Consider the following 26169-nt stretch of genomic DNA (forward strand, 5'->3'; position numbering starts at 1 on the left):
TATAAATTGTATTTCATGTTTAATTTAAAAAGGACTTATTATACAGATTTTTGTGTCTGGGTGACAAGTCCACTTTAATATACAGGTAAGGGACCTATTATCCAAAATGATTGGGGACCTAGGGTTTCCCAGATATGGGATCAATATACCTTAAGCCTACTAGAAAATAATTGAAACATTAAATAAACCCAATAGGCTTTATTTGCTTCATATATATATATATATATATATATATATATATATATATATATATATATATATATATATATATATATATATATATATATATATATATATATATATATATATATATATATATATATACACACATATATATATACACATATATATACACATACATATAAGTTCAAGAAAATGTGCGCAATACATCAGGTCCATCCATTTGATGGAGTGCACACATTTTCTTGGACTTTGATGTGAATATACAACTAAGTGCAGCACCCGACATCACTAGAGAGATATTTGGGAGAGTGCGGCCTACGTGAGAATATATATATATATATATATATATATATATATATATATATATATATATATATATATATATATATATATATTTTTTTTATGTATTTATATTTAAATAACCCCAATAGGTTGGTTTTGCTTCCAATAAGGATTAATAATTAGGAAATCATTTGTAAAAAGTTGGATTATTTGATTATATTAGAGTCTATGGGAGACAGCCTTTCCGTAATTTGGAGCTTTCTGGATAATGGGTTTCCGGATAAAGCATCCGAAACCTGTATTATGCACTTAATGTCTACTACTGCATATTTAAACAACAAGCAGGCTTGGTATAAAGATTTAACACTAGATGGTGCAATATGTTTGGCAGGCAGACAGTAGAGGTTCTGAATTTTACAGTGTTTGTATAGTATTACAGGTATAGGATCTATTATCCGGAATGCTTTTAAATGTGCTAAAAAAACTGTTAAAAATTAAATAAACCCCTATGGATTTTTTTTGCCACCAATATGGAGTGTAGCTTAGTTACCATGAAGTACAAGGTGCGGTTTTATTATTACAGAAAAAAAAGGAAACCATTTTTAAAAATGTGAATTATTTGCTTAAAATGGACTCTATGGTAGATGGCCTTCCTAGAGTCTTCTAGATAAGGGGTTTGCAGATAAGGGAAATTCGACAGATGCAAAAATTACATGTTTACATTTTTTTTATGTAATTTTTTTTGTTTGTTTTTTCAAGTTTCCTGGGAATTTAATTGCCACTGAACTTTCATGGTAGAAGCATGTAAGTGTAAATCTGTAACTACACAGACAATGCTGCAATTCACACTAAGACAAGTCTCAAGACTTAAAGGGGTGGTTCACTTTTCAGTTAACTTTTAGTATGTTATAGAATTGCCAATGCTTAATAGTTTTAGATTGGTCTTAATTATTTATTTTAGTTTTTTTTTTTTTTGCCTTTTATCAGATTCTTAGCAACTTCCAAATGGGGGTCACTGACCCCACCTAAAAACAAATGCTCTGTAAAGCCACACATTTATTGATATTGCTACTTTGTATTATTCATCTTTCTATTCAGAGATAAATAAAAAGAATACGGAATGGTCTAAAACAGTGTTCCCCAACCAGTAGCTCGCGAGCAACATGTTGCTTACCAACATCTTGGATGTTGCTCCCAGTGGTCTCAAAGCAGGTGATTATTTTTGAATTCCAAGCTTGGAGGCAAGTTTTGGTTGTATAAAATCCAAATGTACTGCCAGAGACTTCTGTAGGCTACCAGTCCATATAGGGACTACCAAACAGCCAATCACAGCTCCTTTTTTACATCCCCAAGGACTTTTTCATGTTTGTGTTGCTTTCCAACTCTTTTTCACATTTAAATGCGGCTCACGAGTAAAAAAGTTTGGGGACCCCTGGTCTAAAACGTGGATTGTTCTCTGATTGAAAATGGCCTAGCACGAAGGTAAACGATATGTACAAGACAAAATATATTTTTTTTTTTTTTTTTTTTTTTAAAAACGGGTCACCTTGGGCTCTGGCATTACTGCACAATGATTATTTAAAGAAATTGTTCAATATAAAAAAAATGTGGGTAAATAAAAAATGTTTTCAATATAGTTAATTAGACAAAAATGTAATGTATAAAGTGACTGGACGTGTAACAGAATAGCCAGAACACTACTTTCTGCTTTGCAGCTCTCTTGGTTTCCACTGATTGGCTACGAGGCATTAAGGCAGTAACCAATTAGTGACTTGAGGGGGGGGGGGCACATGTCATAACTGTTTGTTTTGAATCTAACATGCATGCTAAGGATCAATTGCTAACAGATATGCCCCATGTGACCCCCCTTAAAGCCACTGACTAACTCAGAGTTAGAGAGCTGAAAAGCATGAAATAGTGTTCTGGCTATTATGTTAGACATCCAGTCACTCCAGCCTTTATACATTACATTATTGGCTAACTAACTATATTAGAAACATTTTCTATTTTACACAGCCTATCTATTTACCCATTTTTTTTTTTACACTGAACTGTTCCTTTAAGACACAATTTGCATTGAAATTTACACCTGTGACATTTTTCAACGTGACTGTGTTTCTGAAAGACAATGCTGCAGCACAATAAGCTCAGGACAGACCTGCTGGAAACACAAGGAATGCTGGGAGACGGAGGACGATAAGCTTGCGTAATACAGATCACTGCCCTGTCCATATGATACTTACCTGGAATAGGAAGGGCCGGAGGACATTGTCGCCGAGTATGGCTGTCTAAACCCACAAGAAGGGATAGGATAGACAGGCTGGCTTTGCCTGTGAGCAGGAAGAAACAACTCATCGAGTCAGTATTTGTATTTTTAAGGAAAAAGGCACAGGGGTCCTTGTTCTAAGAGGGCTGTGCATGAACACCCCTCACAGCCAATAACTAGCATTTAGCTCTGCTCACATATGCACCGAGCTGTGTCACATCAAAACTCTGCTGAAATATCTGGCCTTATTGTATAATTATGCAGAGGCACTGCCGCCATGAGCAGTTGAGAAACTCGTCTCAGGCAGCAGCAGCCCACAGGTTACCAAGGGCAGCAAAAAGCCGCCTCTGGTAATTTAAAAGGGGAACTATCGAAAAAAGGAAAATTTATTATAAGCTTCCTCATACTGAAGTAAGCAACTTTCTAAATACAATCAATTAAATAGCATTGTTTCTGAAATAATCAAGTTTCTCTTCACTATCCGTCTCTCGGCATCTGTTTCTCCTCATTCTCAGGCAGCAAAGACCCCAGAAGCATCCCTGTAATTAGGAATCATTAGTAGTAACTAGGAGTGCTCTACCCTCATTAGAACCTATATAGGTTTCAGGTGCTACTGTGCTATACTGGAAGACCCTTGTCTGCTTTTTGGGTCAACTGATACATCCAAAGTAAGAATCCAGTAGCACACTTAAATTGATGCAAAATCCGTAGTGATTTATTTTACAAACAAAGGCAACATTTCAGGCCCTACTGGACCCTTTATCAAGCCTGATAAAGGGTCGAGTAGGGCCCAAAATGTTGCCCTTGTTTGTAAAATAAATCACCACGGATTTTGCATCAATTTAAGTGTGCTACAGGATTTCTTTCTTTGGATGTAATTAGGAATCATGTCACTTACAGATTTTATAGGTGTGGGGTATTAGGGCTAGTTTTGTTACTCATACACCCAAGCACAGGCACAGAGGATAAATATGATACATATATGGTATTCAGTGAATGCCTCCGGCATGTTTGTGTATTTAGGTTATGCTGACAATGATGTCGCCATATTTTATTTGTATCGACAGGTAAATCGACGTTACCCCAGACACATGATATCTTACTTGGACTTAGGGCTTTGGGTTCCATCGTATCAGGTTTACTTTTAGTTCACCATTTTAATCTACTTTGCATGTGTACCTGGAGCAGAACGACAAGAGGTGACGTTTGGCTCCTCCGGAACTACCCATTGCAATTTTTAGTGAACAATAGTACACCAGGGCGGGGTATAAGGTAAGCTATTATAATTGCTGAGGGTGCCTAACCTTCTTTAAAGGGGACCCGTCACCCACAAAAAATTTTCAAAATCCTATTTTATCTCATTAGTGGAGCAAAATGAACTTTAATTACACTATTTAAATTATTTGAATCTTGTTTCCTTCAGTCTGGGAATTCATAACTATAACAAGCAGGCAGGAGCAATTCTGTGGACACTGTTATTAAGACAAGCCTTGTATCATCTCAGAATCTTGTTTGTGCACCAGAATGGGGGAGCCGATGTCCAACCCCATGCACTGGCTACACAATTAAATGGTGAAAAGAACAGGGGAATGTGGGGAGAGCAGTGACATCTAGGAAGTGCTGAATGGAAAGTGAAAGTAATTGTCTGCCCCGCCTCTATAGAGGAGGGGCAGACAGTATTTGATTGACAGCTGAGATTTTAAGATGTGCTTACAACAGCTATGAATGCTTTAATAAAAAGTAGAAATTGGATTTCATCTTTAATTTGAAAAAGGACTTTTATTATACAGATTTTTGTGTCTGGGTGACAGGTCCACTATATAAAATATTTTCAGTTTCTACACTATAACTAGCACTTGGTATGCTCTAAAATACACTGTGTATGGTTGCTCTGTAACGTGATAGCTTAAAAAAATGCATAACAAAGAACTTGTACCTACTCTTTCAAATAATAAAAAAAAATAATCTTATAAAGCATTAAAGGAGAAGGAAAGGTTTTGTGCACTTGGCACCCCCAAGTGATTCTATGGACTTACCTGTGCTCCTATCACAGAGCGATCCTCTTCCTCCTCTTTTTTCACGCAGCTACGCATGTGCAGTAGAACGAAAAGCCGAACTTTAACTAAAAAGTCGGCTGTTTCGTTCTATTGCGCATGCGTTTGCCCTGGGAAATTTAAAGAAAGGAGAAGCCGGAAAAGGACCACTCCGTGGAGCTCACTGGTATAACCCCAGGCCGGTGCAGTTTTCTGATTATAGGAGCACCGGCCCGGGGTTTCAGGTAAGTCAATAAAATCACTTGGGGGTGCCTAACATTTGGCAACCCCAAATGCAAACTTTCCTTCTCCTTTAACACATTTCCTTTTTTCCTTCCCCTGTAATCAACAGTTAGCTTACAATAGAAACAAATCTCCCAAAAAAGACTTCCCACATTATAACATTAAGATTGCTGCAAAAAAAAAACCTATTATTAAAACCTATTATTTGTGGCAATCTGGCATAAGCGCAGGAAATGTCCTCCCTATGCATTAGCAACCAATCTTAATGTTGTACTATGGAAAGTCTTTTTTGGGAGATTTACCCCCCACGGTAGAGCAGATTTAAGGTGACAGGCACTGAAAATAATGAAATCGGATTTAAGAGCTTCTATTAAGGAGGATCTGGCAGAAGCAATTCTGTTTCTAAAAAGAATATTTTAGTTAATTTTGGACTGTATGTAACAGCTATTCTACAGCTATATGTCAGGTACAAGTTGTTTTAGGTTTTCCAATTGGTTTTGATTCATGTTATTTAAATTTGATTTTGGTTTAGAATTACCAAAGTACATGGTTTATTTTTCTGAGCTTTGGCAGTGATAAAATGCCCTGTATGTTGTGTACTTAACTTTTTTCAATCAACATGGAAAATATACATTTATTAAAAGAACACGTTAATGTTTTAAAGTAATTGACATTTAATATACAGTAAAGCATGCACTGGTAAAAGCTGTGTGTTTGCTTCATAAAGACTATTATAATTTATATAAACAAGCTGCTGTTTCGCTATGGGCAGCCATTCAAGCTGGAAAAGAAGAAAAAAGGGCATAGGTTACATAGCAGATAACATATAAGCCCTGTCCAATACAATGGTGTTTTATCTGTTATGTAACCTGTGCCCTTTCCAATTTTTTTGAATGGTTGCCCCCATGGCTACACAGCAGCTTGTTTATATAAACTATAGTAGTACTTATCTGTTATCTACTGTGTATCCTGTGCTTGAATGGCTGCCCCCATGGCTACACAGCAACTTGTTTATATAAACTATAGCAGTACTTATCTGTTATCTACTGTGTATCCTGTGCTTGAATGGCTGCCCCCATGGCTACACAGCAGCTTGTTTATATAAACTATAGTAGTACTTATCTGTTATCTACTGTGTATCCTGTGCTTGAATGGCTGCCCCGATGACTACACAGCAGCTTGTTTATATGAACTATAGTAGTACTTATCTGTTATCTACTGTGTATCCTGTGCTTGAATGGCTGCCCCCATGGCTACACAGCAGCTTGTTTATATAAACTATAGTAGTACTTATCTGTTATTTACTGTGTATCCTGTGCTTGAATGACTGCCCCCATGGCTACACAGCAGCTTGTTTATATAAACTATAGTAGTCTTTCTGAAGCAAATACACCAGTTTTACCAGTGCAGCGCAACAGTACATTATATTTCATTTACTATGATACACTTTCAGTTTTTGGTGTTACTGTTCCTTTAAAAACAGAGGAGTTAAGAGTTGGAGTCTGTGGTACCATAAACTGAGGAGTTGGAATCTAAGGATTTATGTAGCACAAGCCTATGACTCCACATCCCTGTTTATCTAGGCATTGGTTAATTTAATAACTACGTTCTCTGTCTCTTACAACTGCTAACAAGAGCCAGGAAGTTGAAAAATTAAACTAATTTCAATTTCTCCGGTTTAGCTAAAAAACAAACAAACTGATTTTCATTCATTATAACCATAGGCAAAAAAATATGTTTAGCACACGGCCTATTCAACAATCTCATGTTGAGCATGTTAGGGTTTTCCATACAAAGGATCTATCTGTAATTTGCATTTTCATGCCTTAAATCTGATAAAATTAATTTAAACATTACATAAAACCAATAGGATTGTTTTGCCACCAATATAGCCTCATGTAACTTGGTTAGCATTAAGTGCAAGGTACAGGTATGGGACCTGTTATCCAGAATGCTTGGGACATGTAGTTTTCCAGGATCTTTCCATAATCTGGATCTTCATCCCTTAAATCTACTAGAAATTCATGTAAACATTAAATAAATGTCCAATATCTGGTTTGGCTTCCAATAAGGATTAATTATATCTTAGTTGCGATCAAGTACAAGGTACAGGTACTGTTTTATTATTACAGAACAAAAAGAAATCATGACGGGAGACGGCCTTTCCGTAATTTTGAGCTTTCAGTATAAAGCATCCCATAACTGTACAGTTATGGAAATCATTTAAAAAATTTTAATTATTTGCTTAAAATGGACTTTCTGAGAGATGGCCTTCCTGTAAATTGTGGAATATTCTTGAATGGCCAAGTCAGTCGCCTGATCTGAACCCAATTGAGCTGCATTTCACTTCGGACAGAAAGGCCCACAAGCAAACGGAAACTGAAAGCTGCTGCAGTAAAGGCCTGGCAGAGCATTAAAAATGAGGAAACCCAGAATCTGGTGATGTCCATGAGTTCAATACTTCAGGCTGTCATTGCCAGCAAGAGGGTTTTCAACCAAGTATTAGAAATTAACATTTTTTTTTTCAGTTTTTTAATTTGTCCAATTACTTTTGAGCCCCTGAAATTATGTGATTGTGTTAAAAAAAGGCTTTAGTGCCTCACATTTTTATGCAATCTTTTTGTTCAAACCACTGAATTAAAGCGGAAAGTCTGCAGTTCAACTGCATCTGAGTTGCTTCATTTAGAATTCATTGTGGCCATGTACAGAACCAAAATTAGAAAAAAGTTGTCTCTGTCCAAAGATTTATGGGCCTAACTGTATAACAATAGGCCTTGTAACAGATTGTTTCTATAGTGTTATAGGTGTGATTTGGAAACTCTTCAGAGGCATCAGATGTATGTCCATATATACCAGGTTATACTGTGGGTCTTTCCTTGAAACACAAGGTGCAGCCTTTCAAACATGAAAGTGGAGATAAAAACGTACATAAAAGCTGCCACTGAACAACAATTTGGAGAAGTAGTATATGTAAAATGGTGTGCCTTGCCCCGAACGGACCAGGAAGTGGAGAATATAACCATTTCCTGTGGTGTGCGTAAACAGAATACATAGACTTACACAGTTACTGCACCACAATATCATTCGCAAGGTGCAATATGCTGGTAGCTCTTTTAATTCTGGTGGTTAATGTTCATCTATAAATGGTTGACGCACGACTTGTGTTTTTATAAAGGCTTCCTTCAAGACAACTGTACATTTATGCGGCTGGACGTGTTGATGGCTTGTAACCGGATGTTTATTTACCTCTATAGAGAAGCCCTCGTACCTTCAGTGAAACCAGAACTAGCGGAGAGTACAAGGTGCCAGACAGCAGTCACTCCCACACTGCTTAGAACTTAATCATGTATGTTCTAATCACATTAACAATCATCCAAGTACTACAATATATCAAGAAGTCTTTGAAGTTTCACGTTCTCAACAATCACACAATGTTAATCCACTGCTGACATTTTGTTACTCAATTGGACACAATTGTTAGAATAAAACAGGATAAAGCTTTTCCTTGCACCATTGCCCAAAATAAGTGAGGTACTAATTACTGCAATTAAGGATGAAATAATGATTGATCGGAAAGGAAGCATTCACACGTCTGTTTTTTTTAATGGGTTGTCCACCTTTAAATTCATTTTTTAAAAGGGCCTGTATAAAAGAGGAGGTAATAAAAAGTCACAATAAATCTGTAGCCAAAGCATTTGGATTTTAGAAGGGGTCAGTTACCCCTGTTTGAAAGAAGGAAAGATACAGAAAGAAAGGCAAATAATGACTGATCGGAAGGAAGCATTCACACACATTTTTTTTTTTTTTAAATGGGTTGTCCACTTTTGAATTCATTTTTAAAGAGGGCTTGGATAAAAGAAGAGGTAATAAAAAGTCACAAATAAACTGAAGCCAAAACATTTGGGTTTTAGAAGGGGTCAGTGACCCCTGTTTGAAAGAAAAAAAGGCAAATAACGACTGATTGGAAGGAAGCATTTACACGTCTTTTTTTTTTTAAATGGGTTGTCCACCTTTAAATTCCTTTTTAAAGAGGGCCTGGATAAAAACAGGAGGTAATAAAAATTCACAATAAATATGTAGCCAAAGCATTTGGATTTTAGAAGGGGTCAGACCCCCGTTTGAAAGCAGGAAAGATAGACAAATAATGACTGATCGGAACTAAGCATTCACACGTTTTTTTTTTTTTCAAATGGGTTGTCCACCTTTAAATTGATTTTTAAACAGGGCCTGAATAGAAAGAGGATGTAAAAGTCACAATAACAATAAATTTGTAGCCAGAGCATTTGGTTTTAGGGTCAGGGCACACTCGGGGAGATTAGTTGTCTGACTACAACACTCCTCTTCTTTGGGGCGACTAATCTCCCCGAACTACCTCCCGCCGGCTAGAATGTAAATCCTCGTGAGCTAACTTCAGATGACTTCGGAAAACGAAGTGCTCCAAGTGCCATTCCACCGGCGATTTAAATTCTAGCCGACGAGAGGCAGTTCAGGGAGAGTAGTTGCCCCGAAGAAGAGGAGATTTGTCTCTGGGCGACTAATCTCCCCGAATCTGAGTGTGTGCCCTGACCCTTAGAAGGGGTCAGTGACCCCCATCTGAAAGCAGGAAAGATTCAGATAAAAAGGCAAATAATTCAAAAACTAGATCAAAGTTAAAAAATGAAGACCAACTGAAAATTTGCTTAGAATTGTGCTTTCCCCAGCACCTTCAGTGACATCAAAGAGTGTTGGTCAGGCTCGGGGTATATAGAAATGATAGCACATGGGATTGGGATGGTTTAAGGTTAGGAGAGAGCAGATTATGGGTCCACCCTCACATCACTACACTACAGGTCTTAAATACAATGTCCACAGGAGATTGTCTCCCTAGCAGGTGACAGGGTCCACAAACCCCCTGACTGGATCACACTTTCACACATCTGTGAGTTTCAGGCAAAACCTTACTGAAGTTCAATGGAAGCATTGTGATTGGATGTCTGTGACTTTACTACCCTCAAGGGTTTAAATGCCGGGGAATTCCCTATTAATTCAGTTGAACTGAAGAACGTTTTCAAGAAAAACTCTAAATGTCCAGTTGCCTTTGACTTAATTCTACTAGATACTGCTTGCCATTGTACCGTTACTTCTCAATCAATAGGTGCAAACGTGCCTCGTATCATTTTAGTATAATGCCAAACTTAGAGCATTGTACATTAAGAAAAGTCAATACTTACCACCCCATGGAAGGGGATATCTGTCCAACTCCTCCAGAAGGCAAGGGGTAGAAGGTGGGAACATCAGGTGTTTGGGAAGGTCTGTGGACACCTAGTGAGATATGAACATGTTTAACATTTGTTTCCACATACACTATTTTCAGTAAATGTACAGTGACAAGAAAAACAGTTCACTGATTAGATGAAGCAAAATGACTTTATTAGCAGGTTGTGAGATGCCAATGAGTGTTTTTCCCCAGGCTGTTATAGCTGGCAACTCCATTTGGCATTTATTTTAAGCCTAAGTCAAGAGATCCACTCGCCCATTATCAATATACAAGTCAGTGTAGGATTGGCCAGACCAGGGATGATGAATGTAGTTGGCCAGCTTGAACTTGGACTAAAGTGGAGGGCATTTTATGCAAAGAATGTCTTAAAGGAACAGTAACACCAAAAAAATGCGTTACTGTGTTTTAAAGGAATGACAATATAATGTACTGGTAAAACTAGTGTGTTTGCATCACAAACACAAGTATAGTTTACATAAATAAGCTGCTTGTTTAGCCATGGGGACAGCCATTCATAAGGGAGAAAAGGCACAGGATACGCATAAGCTCTGTAGTATACAATGGCATTCTTTATAACTTATCTATCTTCTGTGTATCCTGTGCTTGAATGGCTGCCCCCATGGCTACACAGCAGCTTGTTTATATAAACTATAGTAGTACTTATCTGTTATCTACTGTGTATCCTGTGCTTGAATGGCTGCTCCCATGGCTACACAGCAGCTTGTTTATATAAACTATAGTAGTACTTATCTGTTATCTACTGTGTATCCTGTGCTTGAATGGCTGCCCCCATGGCTACACAGCAGCTTGTTTATATAAACTACAGTAGTACTTCTGACGCAAACACAACTGTTTTACCAGTGCAAGGCAACAGTACATTATATCGTCCTTCCTTTAATCCACATTATTTTTTACGTGTTACCGCTCCTTTAATATGCTTAATATATTGATAATGGGCGAGTGCAGAAGATCTTTAACGGTTTAAAGGAACAGTTACACCAAAAACTGGAAGTATATCAAAGTAATTAAAAATATAATGTACTGCTGCTCTGCATGAAACTTGTGCAGAGCAGAAGTTACGTATGTGTTACTGATCTCTAAAATTTTTATTAGTGAGCAAAACTTTCCCTTTTGGAGAAAAAAAGGTATAATCACGTGTGTGTGTGTGTGTGTGTGGGGGGGGGGGGTTAGCAGTGCAAAGCCAATAACATTCGCTTGCTATTTTACCAACTTATCAACATGAAAATCTATAGATAACACAATTCCAGTAAAACTGTGTTTGCCATAATGCCTCTCATCTGTATGTATTGTTTAAAAGTAACATTGTTCCCGTTTGACGTCCTGGCCATACATAAAACTGGATGATTAAAAACATAGGGGTTGTTGACATACTACTGTAGTTTATCTAGTCCATAGAAGTGACCACATAAACCTGTCTATGTAAAGCATAGCCCTGCATAATCCAAAACCAAACCAAAAATACTCGCTAAGGCACTTCACTATTTCCTGTCTTATGCTTGTGCTTTTCACGGGATGACTATGTCAGTCTCATTTTTAGTATAAAGCATAGAAAATGACTTTCCATTTTCTATTACCACACACAAACAGCTTATATAAAACACCTACAGTCAAAATGAATCGCTTAGTGCACTGGCTAAAAGCTGGGCTGTCCATTTATTCCCAGAATAACCACAGCAACACTAAGGGCCAGTAGACAACACAAAGGAGCTGCTCATCATTCTTGCTCTGCTTCTCAAACCAATACAAGGAACTCAAGTCTAGGAGTATTCATTTCTAGTTACCGTTTACAGATCACTGTTCCATGTAAACACAGCAGCGATCTGAACAATCGCTGCAACTGTAGATCCTACGTACCTTAAATGCATTGCTCGCTATAATGGAGGCCTCTTACTATACAGGTATGGGATCAGTTATCTGGAAACTCCAGAAAGGTAATCTCCCATTACCCAAATAATCCAAAATTATAAAGCAAAACCAGCCTATTGGGTTTATTTAATGTTTTCATGATTGTCTAGTAGACTTAAGGCATGAAGATCCAAATTACAGAAAGATCCAATTATTTGGATACACCAGGTCCCAAGCATTCTGAATAACAGGTCTCATACCTGTAGTAGCTGAAGATATAGCTACTAAAAACTACCTTCCATGTTAGAAGTTTCATGTCAATGGAAGCCAAGGGCTCAAAAATCTTTCTGGAGAAATCGTAACACAAGGTTCATATCCAACATCGGATTTGGGTGCTGATGGGTCCTACCACTTGCAGAGCGACCAGAAGCCTTCCATCAAACTGAGTAGTTTGCAGACTAATTTCTATGATCTCTTGTAGAAAGTCTAGTTGAAAGTTGTATGGCAAATTGATGGATTATGCTTTCAATTTCTGCATCTGGAGAAAGATCTCCAAATGCGAGACCTGCATTTTATGCCTGCAGAAGTGTCTTCTCACCTTGCTGGAGAAATTCTATCCTGCCCAATGGCACTTTCAATAGCCAGGCCATCGTCCCTAAGTTGGCCTGACCTCTAAAGAAGTTCACATGGGGGGTGGGCTAAGGACAGGTTACAGATCTATACCACTATCACACCTTTCTAGGCCAGAATGGAGCCATGGCCACTGTTTGAAACCTTTGTAGAATTGTATGGACGATTGGAATTCTAGGAAATATGTATACCAAAATATGTATATCAAAGTGTCACAGAGTGGTCATGACATCCCAATAAATCTTGTGGATCCTGGCATCTGGTGAAGTATTGTGGAAGCTGGTATGGTGGAAATTTAATTTTAGCCACATTAGATCGATTTTGGGGGTTCAAAAAGCTGTAAGTTACTGAGCATAGCCTTCCATCGTTAATGAACTGACTAGTTTCCAGACTAATTTCTATGAGGTCTTGTAGAAAGTTTAGTTGAAAGTTGTATGGCAAATTGATGGATTATGCTTTCGCTTTCTGTCAAGAAAATTGCAACTAATAACATCCCTAACTAAGTAAGATGGCGATGGACCTGTGCAGCAATGAACAGACCCCATCAAAGATTGTATAAATCTGGTGTCATGAGGTTCATGCAGGATTTGCTCTGATATATCTGGTTGGGTTGCACCTTTGGTAATTCCAAGAGAAGTCTTTTTGTAGCTCTATTGTGGTTGGAGAAGGTAGTTTAAGGTACCTGAAATTCAGAGTTCTGCAGAGTGTGCTTACCAAAGAAAAGGACATAAAAGAGTGCTGACTGCACTGAGTTTCTTCTCCTGGGGACGAAAGTTGCACTTTCCTCCATCTTATTGATATAAATGTCTATTTCAGGTCCAAACATAGAAGCACTGGTGAAAGTAAGCACCACCAGGACCACTTTTTTCATGCTGGGTTAGTATTTCATGACTGACCCCTGCAGCCAAAGTTTTTGCTAAAAGTTGTAAATCATCTATGGATGTGTCACATCGGAAATGGACTGCACTAAGTACTTTATAACATTGAATGTTCATATTAAAAAAAAAAAAAAAAAAACTCATCAGTGAAGGTCACTAAAGCTTCTTTGAAGGGGTTCCTCACCTTTGAGTTAACTTTTAGTATGATGTAGAGAGGGATATTCTGACACAATTTGCAATTGGTTCATTTTTTATTTGTGGTTTTTGAGGGATTTAGCTTTTCATCCAGTAGCTCGCCAGTTTGCAGTTTCAGAAATCTGGTTGATAGGGTTCAAATTACCCTAGCAACTATGGTCTATGCATTGATTTGACTAAGAGACTAATATATGAATAGGAGAGGGCCTGAATGGAAATATGAGTAATAAAAAGTAGCTTTTACAATACATTTGTAGCCTTACAGAGCATTTGTTTTTTTAGATGGGGGTCAGTGTCCCCCATTTGAAAGCAGAAAAAAAGTCAAATCATTCAAAAATGATACAAAATAAAGAATGAAGACCAGTTGAAAAGTTGCTTAAGGTGGCTATACACTATTAGATCCGCTTGTTTGGCCCTCGGACCGAACGATCGGATTACAATGCTAGAAATGGGCACCGATGGGTCGCAGGACTGCATCAACTAACCTATGCGGTCCTGGATCGTGGGAAAAAAAAAATCAAACTTGACCGATCAATAACTGTCGGGAGGACCCGTCGGGAACCCCCACACACGGGCAGATAAGCTGCCGAATCGGTCTAAAACAAGTGCAAAGTACTAAAATAGAAGCAAAATTGAGTTCACAATTCAGAAAACTACTTGCATCTATACATAGTTTTTAACAATCTGCTTTGATGAATTACACATGGGACCCTATGAATTATCATCAACTATTGCCTGTTGGTATTCTGGGATAAAAACTGCTTTGTATCCAGCTGTGGGCTTTTGTACTTGCAATAGATGAGCCCTCTAGAGCCGTAATGGCACCACAAACAAATGAATCAGTCAGAGTGCGTGGTACCCCATGTGCATTATATACAGTAAAATGCAGTGGGCACCCCAAGCGTATTACACTGGTAGACAAATTGGGTACCAGCATTCCAATAAAAGTACTGTGACTTTAAGGGTATAGCAAATTACAACTCAATTCAGGTTGCTTTGGGGTGCTGGCTAGATAGGGCATATTGTAATGACTCTTCCCCACTACATAGAACATCATTGTGATCCCCATAATGTGACAACACTGTTATTCTAAAAACCACCAGTAAGGGGCAGCACTAAAACTTCCAGCGTAACACTAGAACATACATGTAAGATAAAGACCTAGAGCACTCATTTGCCTTATACAGCCACACGAGAGACCAGCCACCTGTAGATTCAACATAACAGTGGGGGCTACCTAAAACTCTTCCACCTCCAGAGTAACACAAATCCTTCTCCCCTTAACTAGGAGGAACTTATCTCATGGGCACACTTCAGAGGGAGTATTCAATTCACTAACAAGTTTTTTTTTCACTTGAAAACAAACAGAAAATTATCTCACACTCGTGTTTTTAAATATTAATAAGACATAGTTATGCAACAACCTTAATAATATCTCCACTGAGTGCAGAATGCCACCATAAAATACTAACAGCAAAAAGGGGCATGTTTAGACTGCATCAAACTGTATATACAGTATATATGTATAAATGCACATACAAGCCATATACAGGCAATTTTACACTAATTATCTTACCTTGCTTCTGATTCAGATCGACAGGAAGGTGTGGAGAATGGGAGCCATGGCTGAAGGACTCGCTATTATAGGGAATGAGAGGATGAACACCATGTGACGGCTGTACCACAGGAACTTTGTTGGACTAAGGGGAAAAAACGGAATAAGAAAAATGTTTAAAGTTAGAATTAACATGAAGCAATAACATAGATGTAATGGACAGAACTTAAATTGTAATAACTTTAACAGCAGTGCTATTAAACTGACCAAGGACAGTACCTTCTATCAGCTAAGGAAGCTGGAGAGGGTCAATCTGTATTTAAGAACAATAGTCCTAAGTGCCCTGCACAACACTAGACATGTCAAAAGCCATGTGTCTGTTGTTGTCACTATATCTAGCCCCTCCCTTCCATCTTGGACAACATGGTGGCCCTCCTCTTCCAATGGCCCTCCTGAGTGTTCTACCATCCTGCACCAAGCCACACAGACAAAGAAGATCTGATTGTTTGCTGAGTGGATCTGGGCCCAACTGGGCCACCCACATGCAGGGTCAATTCAGACAATGGGGCCTCTAAAGCTCCTTTGGATGAGGACTACATCAAATCTGCCAGACTTCTATCTGGTCAATTTATGGCCATATATTGGTCAGTCAATGGATTACATATACAGTAATGGCCAATAACCTGGCTAACCATTTTAGAGGAACCAGGATGGCAGCTTTTATTGGCCGCATATGGCTACCATACCAAATACTTTCATTTCAGCAATTTTTATTTCAGCAATGCTGGTTATTTCTTTTTCTGTGCCAGTAAAACCTTAAATGACTACTGGAAGTGATATTTTGACCACTCCAGTGTGTAATTAATTTTTTTATTGCTTTGATTAATATTAATGGATGATTTGTGATTCTATTGCATTCAGCATTATTCTTGACAAATGTTTTTTTGAATGTAAAATGTGTGTGCAAGGTTTCCTTTTTGGAGCATCTAAATGCTAAGTAATTTTAGAATTCTATGCATATCAGACTGTTCAGAAGACCCATGACATGAATAATTGTTTTTGATGTTTGTCCATTGTCTGAAAGTGTCAGATAATATGCTGTGAAATGCATGTTTTGGACAATTTTCAAAAATTTCCGAAAAACACCTAACGCTAGCACAGAATGACAAATTGAGCTAGAAACATATTTACCCATCTTTGAAAGAATGTTTAATTTCCAAAAACATGTATTTCTAGGAATATTGTTAGGAGGCAGTGCAAAGTAAAGTATGTAAAGTAAAGTATTTCTAGGTTTTTAATTAAAGTCAGCAATCTCCATAAAACTACGCATATTTGGTAGACAAAATCAGGCCTGTTTTCACACCTACAATAAAAGATGTTCTGTGATATTTCTCTATATTATTACGTCAAAAATTTTTTTTCATATATCCTGAAATATATGAGAGTTAGGAAAACTTCATCCAGAAAATAAAATATTTTACACTACGGATACACAAAATTCACTATTTTAGGATTAGTCTTAAATCCTGAATCCTTTGTGAAAGATTCAGCTTAATACCAAACCAGATTTGTAAATTAGGTGGGAAAGAGTACCATGACCTCAGCAAATTTTCAACCTTGTTTGTATGACGAAAAAAAATCATATTCAGCTGAATGAAAAAGACAGAAAATGTGGTCAAATCCCGAATCGAATCCTGGATTCGGTGCATCCCTATTTTACACTGCCTGGACCTATTGCTTATGCTGATTATATTGCATAAATCGGAAAATGTTTACATTTCAACAAAGAGATAACGGTTTCTCTGTTTTGTCTAGCATATTTATGTTTCACCTTCTTGTTGACCATTAAGTTTCATTGTGGGGAGATTTTCTGTCAGAGGGGCAACCACCACAGGAAACATCTATTAAAATAGCAAAACCCGAGACAGTCACGACACATTATTGAGACCTATACAACTGAGCGGATACATTTTTCAAACAATTCTTAGAATTTTTTATATTTTTAGTGCAACATATTGTAACCACCTACTTAGTTGCAACACGAACAATAATTTATAGAACAAATATTTGTCTGGTTCAGTAAAGTTCTTCCCCTAAGAACAATATATAGTTAAATAGTAGATGCTGATCTGATCTCAAGATGTATGGCCAGTTTGAGACTCCCTTCATCTTTATACTATTACTATGTGTCTAATCTTGTGTTTTAAATACCTGCTTCAGTAAAAATACACAGATCTGTGACTACTGTGACTAGACTGTGGCTGATGTGGCTAAAGAAAAAGCAGGATTATCTTTTTTTAAATTTCAGACGAGGGACAGCAAACAATTTCTATAAACAACCTGTGTTCTAAAGCTCCCCATAGACGCGACGATTCTTCTTGCCGAACGACCGATTTTAGGGAAGAACGACCAATCCTTAGAAATTATCGTGCGGTTAGTGGGATTCGAACGATCGTACATCTTACGATTTTTCAGCCGACATCTGTCAGGAAATTGATCGGCCAGGTCAAAAAATCTTTGTCGGTCCCAATACAATCTATCTATGTTTGCAGGGCCAAGCAGGCAGCTCCCCTTTGTTTTCCTGGCAAATTGGTCTTTTTAGTTGATGGTAAATTCGTATGATCGTACGATCGTTCTGAGAAGATCGTGGTCTCACGATCAGGATCTGATCAACATCTATGGCCAGCTTAACCGTGTTTAGCACTGCGAGAGACCGAAGTGAAAGGGATACTGTCACTGGAAAACATGTTTTTTCTCAAAACTCATCCAGCAGAATTCTGCACTGAAATCAATTTTTCAAAAGAGCAAACAGATTTTTTTAATATTTAATTTTAAAATCTGACATGGGCTTAGACATATTGTCAGTTCTCCAGGTGCCCCCAGTCATGTGACTTGTATTCTAACAGTCACTCTTTACTGCTGCACTGCAAGTTGGAGTGATATCACCCACTCCCTTTCCTCCCCAGCAGGCTAACAATGGAACAATGGGAAGGCAATCAGACAACAGCTCCCTGACACAAGATTACAGCTCCTTGGTAGATTTGAGAACAGCACTCAATAGTAAAAATCCATGTGCCACTGCGACTCCTCCAGTTACACTGAATAGGAGAAACAACAGCCTGTCTGAAAGCAGTTCCATCATGAAGTGCTGGCTCTTTCTGAAAGAACCGGTTTAGGCAAAATGACCTAAGATGGCTGCCTACACACCAATATTACAACTAAAACAAAAATACACTTCTTTGTTCAGGAATAAAATTTTACAAGGTAGAGTGAATTATTTGCGATGTAAACAATGTAAATTAAAAACTACACCATAGAAATCATTATAGTATCCCTTTAACTGTTGTTCCAAGGACTGCTAAAAAAAATAGCAACTTTACATTTGTTTCAATATACATGGAATCCTCCTCTTTAGTACTGAAATTACTGTGCATCTGGCAAGATCGGGGAGGTTTGATTTTTTTGGTGATAGAGGGCCGCATCGGCTAGTTGAAGCGGTCCTCATCCCGTCGGCGCCCAGTCTTTTCGCTGTAATACGATCATTCAGCCCTAGGGCCAAACATTCGGATTAACCCTATATCTCCCTGCCATTGGTGGGAATATCGGGGGAAGATCCACTCGTTTGGAACCTCGTCAAATGAGCGGATCTCTTATTGTGTGTGGCCACCTTTAAAAAGGGGCTTTATTGTCCCTTTAAGACAGTAATATTAATAAAAAATTAAAAACTAGTTTCTGAAACCCCCTTTTAGGTTGGGAGCACCCTGCTTCTGCTTTGGGCCTACAGGTCTGTACATTACCATTTGTTTGCCAATCCATTGGGCTTTCTATGCCTTTTGCCTTCTTCTTCAAGACTGAACAGTAGACTGAATGGTAGGGAAAGAGAAACGAAAGAAACAGAATGAGACAGCAGAAGATGAATAGTGAAAGAAGAAGAATATGATTTGTTAAAGAAGGAGAAACTTTCTTTAGAGGACAATGGCTTCCTGCTGTGACCCAGTTCCCACAAACTTGGAATCTCATGGTTCTGTGCAGAGTTGTATGCACACATACTTTGTGAGTACTTTAAAACCAAGGGACATCTACCTAGTGCATCTGACAGTCACTGTTAAACGATGACTAGTAGATATGAATCAGAGGGGAACCACATAGATCTCCAGCAAGGCAGTTGCTTTTATGACTGGAAATAGGTATAGTTCATTTACTAGAATCTAAAAGAATTTACAGTCCAATATACTATTCAAATAGAAACCTTATATATGCAAGCGACAAAACCTAAGAAGTATGCTAGGTAACGGATTTATCATACGAGGCTATTGTTAATATATGTATTAGGATATTGACTTAGGAGGCTTAATTGTACCGATTAAGTGCGGTGGGAAGTCACCTGAATGTCTTAGGAAAATTGTTAGCTCAAGGCTTAATGTAGGGCCACAGCAATGGTACCATGTATTGTGGGCATGTCAGGCATGTCATCATATACTCTACATACCCATCAGTTGCATTGCATTTAATCATCATTGTACATTTATGGGTCTACTGCAGTATGAGGAATAAAAGCAGTTGGCAGCTATAGGCCGGATTTCACATTCCTGGTTCTAAATGATCTATCTTGTATGAAAGAAAAAGGCTTTACATTGCTTATCTTCATGCAGGGATCCCAACAGAATTAAGATTTTTAGGAAAACTAGATCTGATATGATACAGAAAACACGACAGGACAGTGTGTTTTTGTGGCAGCAAACAAAACATGGGGAGAAGATGATTGCCATACACTAAGGGGGTTATTTAGTCCCTATTTAGTCCAAATAAAATTAAAAAAAAAAAAAAAAGTTTTTTTACAATAAAATCCGAAAAATTAAAGCTTTTTTTGGGATTTATTAAAGTCTAAATCTGAAATTGGCATCTCAGAACTGCCCAGGTTGTATATAAGTGAATGGGAGAGGTCTCTATCTTATTTGGAAGTTTCTGTGGTCTGCGCTGGAATTAGCCTGAAAATCTGACTATTTTGGACTTTTCGGGCAAAAATCTGAACAATTCGGGATTTTTGTTCGATTTTATCGAGTTTGTCCCCAGTCCGATTAAATCATGCTTTTTTTTTAAATAATAAATAAGGTCCCACTGTGGATTCTATTTTGGATTGAATTTTTTATTTAAAAAAAATCAGGAAAAAATTGGATTTTAATAAAAATAACCCTATGTGCAAACCAGTGGTTTGCGCTGAATCTAGTCCTAAATTATGTGTTTGCAAAAAACGACTTGTTGTGATGTCATAAATTATATTTGAATGCAATGACCTCAAAATTAAAAAAAAAAAAAAAAACTACTGACATGTCTTCTGGCAAGGGCAGGTGAACCCCTAAACAAAAATGTTTGGCCTAAAGAAAGACATTTTATTTGTAAGTAACTTTCCAATATGCATGAATGAAAACATTTTAAATCGCTCTTAAGTTATTTGTAAATGATATTTAAAAAAATACTGGTAACATTAAATACATTGCCATTTTTGCCATCAATGTAAATTAAAAAGTTGCTTAAGTTGTCTACTATAAAGCAAAACAGAGCTTATGTTGATTTTTAGAAAAGCAATAGATATAGCCATGTGAGTGCTGGTGTTCTCCATGCAGACAGCTAATAACTTATCCAAAACACACCTTAAATTGAACTTTAAGTTTAAGGGTTGCCACCTTTCCATACGGCTGAGACCGGGCAGGGGGGCTTGGCCGTGATGTCAGTGGGCGGGGCAGAACATAGGTGGGAGTGTTTGTGACATCAGGGGTGGGGCTTCGATTGGCTGATCGCTGTGTCAATCAAGGGAATCCTGCCCAGTATTCCTTATTTGGAAAACCTTGCAGGAAGTTTTGACCCGGGAAGCCCTTCAAAACCGGACAGTTGGCAACCCTAACTTTAAGTATGATGTAGAGTGATATTCTGAGACAATTTGCAATTGGTTTTCAATTTTTTTAAATTATTTGTTGTATTTTGTAGTGGAGTAATTTAGTTTTTATCAAGCAGCTTTTCAGTTTGTTAAGATTTTTTAATATGCCACTTAAAGTAACAGTAAAACAAAATAATGAAAGTATTTTAAAGTAATGAATAAATAATGTACTTTTGTGCTGCACTGGTAAAACTGGTCCTTTGCTTCAGAAACACAACTATAGTTTATATATAGAAGCTGCTGTGTAGCCATGGAGGCAGCCATTCAAGCACAGGATACACAGTAGATAACAGATAAGTACTACTATAGTTTATATAAACAAGCTGCTGTGTAGCCATGGGGGCAACCATTCAAGCACAGGATACACAGTAGATAACAGATAAGTACTACTATAGTTTATATAAAGAAGCTGCTGTGTAGCCATGGGGGCAGCCATTCAAGCACAGGATACACAGTAGATAACAGATAAATACTACTATAGTATATATAAACAAGCTGCTGTGTAGCAATGGGGGCAGCCATTTAAGCACAGGATACACAGTAGATAACAGATAAATACAACTATAGTTTATATAAACAAGCTGCTGTGTAGCCATGGGGGCAGCCATTCAAGCACAGGATACACAGTAGATAACAGATAAGTACTACTATAGTTTATATAAACAAGCTGCTGTGTAGCCATGGGGGCAACCATTCAAGCACAGGATACACAGTAGATAACAGATAAATACTACTATAGTATATATAAACAAGCTGCTGTGTAGCCATGGGGGCAGCCATTCAAGCACAGGATACACAGTAGATAACAGATAAGTACTACTATAGTTTATATAAACAAGCTGCTGTGTAGCCATTCAAAGCTGAAAAACAGATTAGCTGTATGGTATACAATGGGATTCTTCAGAACTTATCTGTTCTATACTGTGTATCCAGCTTGTTTATATAAACTATATTTGTGTTTCTGAAGCAAACACACCAGTTTTACCGGTGCAGGCCAGCAATACATTATATTGTCATTCCTTATAACACAATTCTTTTGTTGTCACCGATATAAATTGCTGCTTAAAGGAAAAGGAAAGTCTTTTTGTGGGGGGGGGGGTGCCAAAAGTTAGGCACCCCCACATGATTGTGTTTACTTACCAGACACGCTGGGCCGGTGCTCCTATCAGTAGAAAACTTCACTGGCCCGGGTTCTTCTAGCGAGCACCATGGATCCTCTTCCTGCTTCTTCTCGTGGCTAAGGATGCGCAGTAGAGTAAAAAGACGATCTTTAATGAAAAAGCCAGCTATTTCATTCTACTGCGCATGCGTCTGCCCTGGGAATGTTGAAGAACAAAGAAGTCGGTCGCGCCATGGGGCTCACTGGCAGAACCCCAGGCCGGTGTCAGCTAAGTAAATACATCTACTTGGAGGAGCTTACGTTTTGGCACCCCCAAGTTAAATAGACTTTCCTTCTCCTTTAAGTATTCATTTTGGGGGTATTGTTTTCCTTTAACAAAGCAGATGAAAGCCTGAGGGTTAGAACAGAATAAGGATCTTGGTCTCCAACCAAACTAACTGAAAATTGAGAGTTTGAGAGATGGGGTATTGGTTTACCACTACCTGCCTTCTACAGCTGCTCATGACACCGCACAACAAACAGCTGCCAAATCAAACACAGCCGGGTTAGCACACAACAAACAGAAAGCAGCACCAAAGGAAAATATCAAACATTTGTTTTTGACTGAACTTCTATTTCTCATATGAAGCGTTTGCTTTGTGTGGGCAGTATCTCTAAAATACTGTGGGGTTTAAGAAACATGACAAATACCTTCCACTGAGCAGGACAGTGCCCTCAAACCTACCAGAACAACTGCAGGAATACCAACAAAGAAGATGTTGATTGCCTTTAAAAGGTGTCATGTTTAAATAAAAATACAGTATAAAATAAAGAAACTTTTGGTTTGGTGAGTATAATAGAAATAAGATTGTTTAAAAGAAATCTGTATAAACTTTAATGTTGGCACTCGGGAGTGTATTCATATGATTCTTCTTCCCTTCTATTAAATATCTGCAGTTCGGTCATGCTTTATGGCTTAGATTCTAGCTATTTTTTATAACTAGGGTTGCCACCTTTTGGCCCGGCAGGGGGTGGGGCCATTATGCAATGGGGGCGGGGCTGTGACGCTGCAAGGATGGTTCATGATGTAAGGGGCGGAGCTATGACATAGCGCCACGTCAGTCATAGGGAATCCTACCCAGTTTTCCTAATTTGGAAAACCAGGCAGGCAGTTTTGAGCCGGGCAGCCCTACAAAAAAACCAGGCTGTCCTGGTCAAACGCGGACTGGTGGCAACCCTATTTATAACAGAGCATAGTTATCAGAGATTCTATCTGATCAATACGTTTAGATGCCAGTGGCAACAGGCACGCTGCCATTTAGATCATCAGGATATGGTCAGCAGTTTCCTATTCACTTGAATGTAAAATCTGCCTAGATGTCAGTTGATCCAGAGGAAGGCAACCCCCCTCATCTGAAGCCTCTTTAATTTGTCTGAGAGGGGAAAATATTCCTCCGCGATTCCAGGATGGCAAATGGACCAGTCCCTGGATCAACTTTGTACCTATTTTCAATAACCCTGTATTTTCTCACTTGCTAAAAAGCAATCCAACCCCTTCTTAAAGGAAAACTATACCCCCAAAATGAATATTTAAGCAACAGATAGTTTATATCAAATTAAGTGACATATTAGAGCAGTGATCCCCAACCAGTAGCTCGCGAGCAACATGTTGCTCTCCAACCCCTTGGATGTTGCTCCCAGTGTTCTCAAAGCAGGTGCTTATTTTTGAATTCCAGGCTTGGAAGCAGGTTTTAGTTGCATACAAACTAAGTATAGTGCCAAGCAGAGCCTCCTGTAGGCTGCCAGTCCTCATAGGGGCTACCAAATAGCCAATCACAGCCCTTATTTGGCACCCCAAGTGACTTTTTCATGCTAGTGTTGCTCCCCAACTACTTTTACATCCGAATGTGTCTCACGGGTAAAAAAAGGTTGGGGACCCCTGTATTAGAGGAATCGTTCAGGTGAAAATAAAAACTGTGTAAAATAAAAAATGTTTCTAACATAGTTAGTTAGCCAAAAATGTCATGTATAAAGGCTGGAGTGACTGGATGTGTAACATAATAGCCAGAACACTACTTCCTGCTTTTCAGCTCTATAACTCTGAGTTAGTCAGTGACTTGAAGGGGGGCCACATGGTACATTTCTGTTCATTGAGTTTGCAATTGATCTTCAGCATGCAGCTCAGATTAAAAAACAACAGATATAACCGATGTGACCCCCCTTCAAGTTCCTGCCTGGTAACCAGTCACTGGAAACCAAGAGAGTTAAAAAGCAGGAAGTAGTGTTCTGGCTATTATGTTAGACATCCAGTCACTCCAGCGTTTATACATTACATTTTTGCCTAACTTACTGTATTAAAAACATTTTTTATTTTGCACAGCCTAGTAATAAGTAAATATTACCCTTTTACATCTCTTGCCTTGAACCCCCCATTTCATGATGGTCTCCGGATCACCTGACCAGAAATACTACAAATCCAAATCCAACTGTAACAGGAAGAAGTGTGGAAGCAAAATACACAACTCTGTCTGTTAATTGGCTCATGTGACCTAACATGTATGGTTTGTTTGTGTGCACCGCGAATCCTACGATCCCTTATATTTTAAAATGGCAACTTTCTATTTGATTACCCAATGGCACATACTACTAAAAAAGTATATTATTATGAAAATGGTTTATTTACATGAAGCAGGGTTTTACACATGAGCGATTTATGCAATATCTTTTTAGAGAGAGCTACGTTGTTTGGGGGGTATAGTTTTCCTTTAAAGTCATCTAATGTATCAGCCTGTACAACTGATTCAGGGAAAGAATCCCACAAAGCATTAGAAAGTTTATTATTATATGTACATATTTATACATAGTTATCATATCACCCCTTAAGCTCCTCTTCTCCAACTTGGCCAGTCTTTCCTCATAGCTAAGATTTTCCATACATTTTACCAGCTTAGTTGCCCTTCTCTGTACCTTCTCTAATTCAATAATGTCCTGTCTGAGCACTGGAGACCAAGACTGTACGGCATATTCTAGATGGGGCCTTACAAGTGCTCTATACAGTGGAAGAATGACCCCTCCTCCTGTGAATCAATGCCCCTTTTAATACAGCTCAAGACCTTATTGGTCCTTGATGCTGCTGACTGGCATTGCTTGCTACAGCCAAGTTTATCATCTGCAAGGACTCCAAGATCCTTCTACACTATGTATTTGCATAGCACTGGGGGAGGAAGGCAGAGGGTCCTTGAAAGTAACGCAGGATCACTGGGAAACAACTTGGTAGGCCCTGGCTCTTTTGGGGCCCCGCTGGCCCAGACCCGCTCCTACACTCCATTTGCAGGCGTGGTGCTGTGCCGGTAAACCGGGCATGCATGTGGGGAGGGGGGGTGATGATGGTGATGGGACGTGTGGAGGATGGTGTGGGGGCCCCTGAGGCTGAAGGCCTGGTGGGCCCTGGGCCCCCAGTCCGACACTGGGGTAGTGGAGGTGCAAGCCCCTGATGTAGGAGCACAAGTGGGCCCACACACTTCCAGTTCAATGCTGCTTGGGAACATGTATTTATTGAACACAAGAGAACAACAAACATCAACACCATTGCACTGCCTTCTGTCAACCCATAAATGTAGACAGGGGAAAGAAAAATCCCCAGCGATCCTGCAGAAACCCATGATTAATATCACAGCCGACCACACAACACCCAGACTCAGAATTTACTTAATAATAATTTGCATTTGTAATGGTGCCGGATTAGGT

At 38.5% G+C, this 26169-nt stretch overlaps 1 protein-coding gene across 10 annotated transcripts in view; it reads right to left on the minus strand.

Annotated features, from left to right (window-relative positions):
- The window catches only part of tcf7.S (transcription factor 7 S homeolog), an 86966-nt gene that overhangs the window by 18373 nt on the left and 42424 nt on the right, over window positions 1–26169 (minus strand). For 8 of the 10 annotated variants that reach the window (XM_041587542.1, XM_041587547.1, XM_041587546.1 and 5 more), the window contains 3 exon segments: window positions 15410–15533; window positions 10218–10308; window positions 2709–2795 (listed from right to left, as the gene is read on the minus strand). In XM_041587542.1, coding sequence (XP_041443476.1) covers window positions 2709–2795; window positions 10218–10308; window positions 15410–15533 — 302 coding nt within the window. 10 annotated transcript variants of the gene reach the window in all.

The sequence above is a fragment of the Xenopus laevis genome, chromosome 3S (assembly GCF_017654675.1).
Source record: "Xenopus laevis strain J_2021 chromosome 3S, Xenopus_laevis_v10.1, whole genome shotgun sequence".
NCBI lineage: Eukaryota > Metazoa > Chordata > Amphibia > Anura > Pipidae > Xenopus > Xenopus laevis.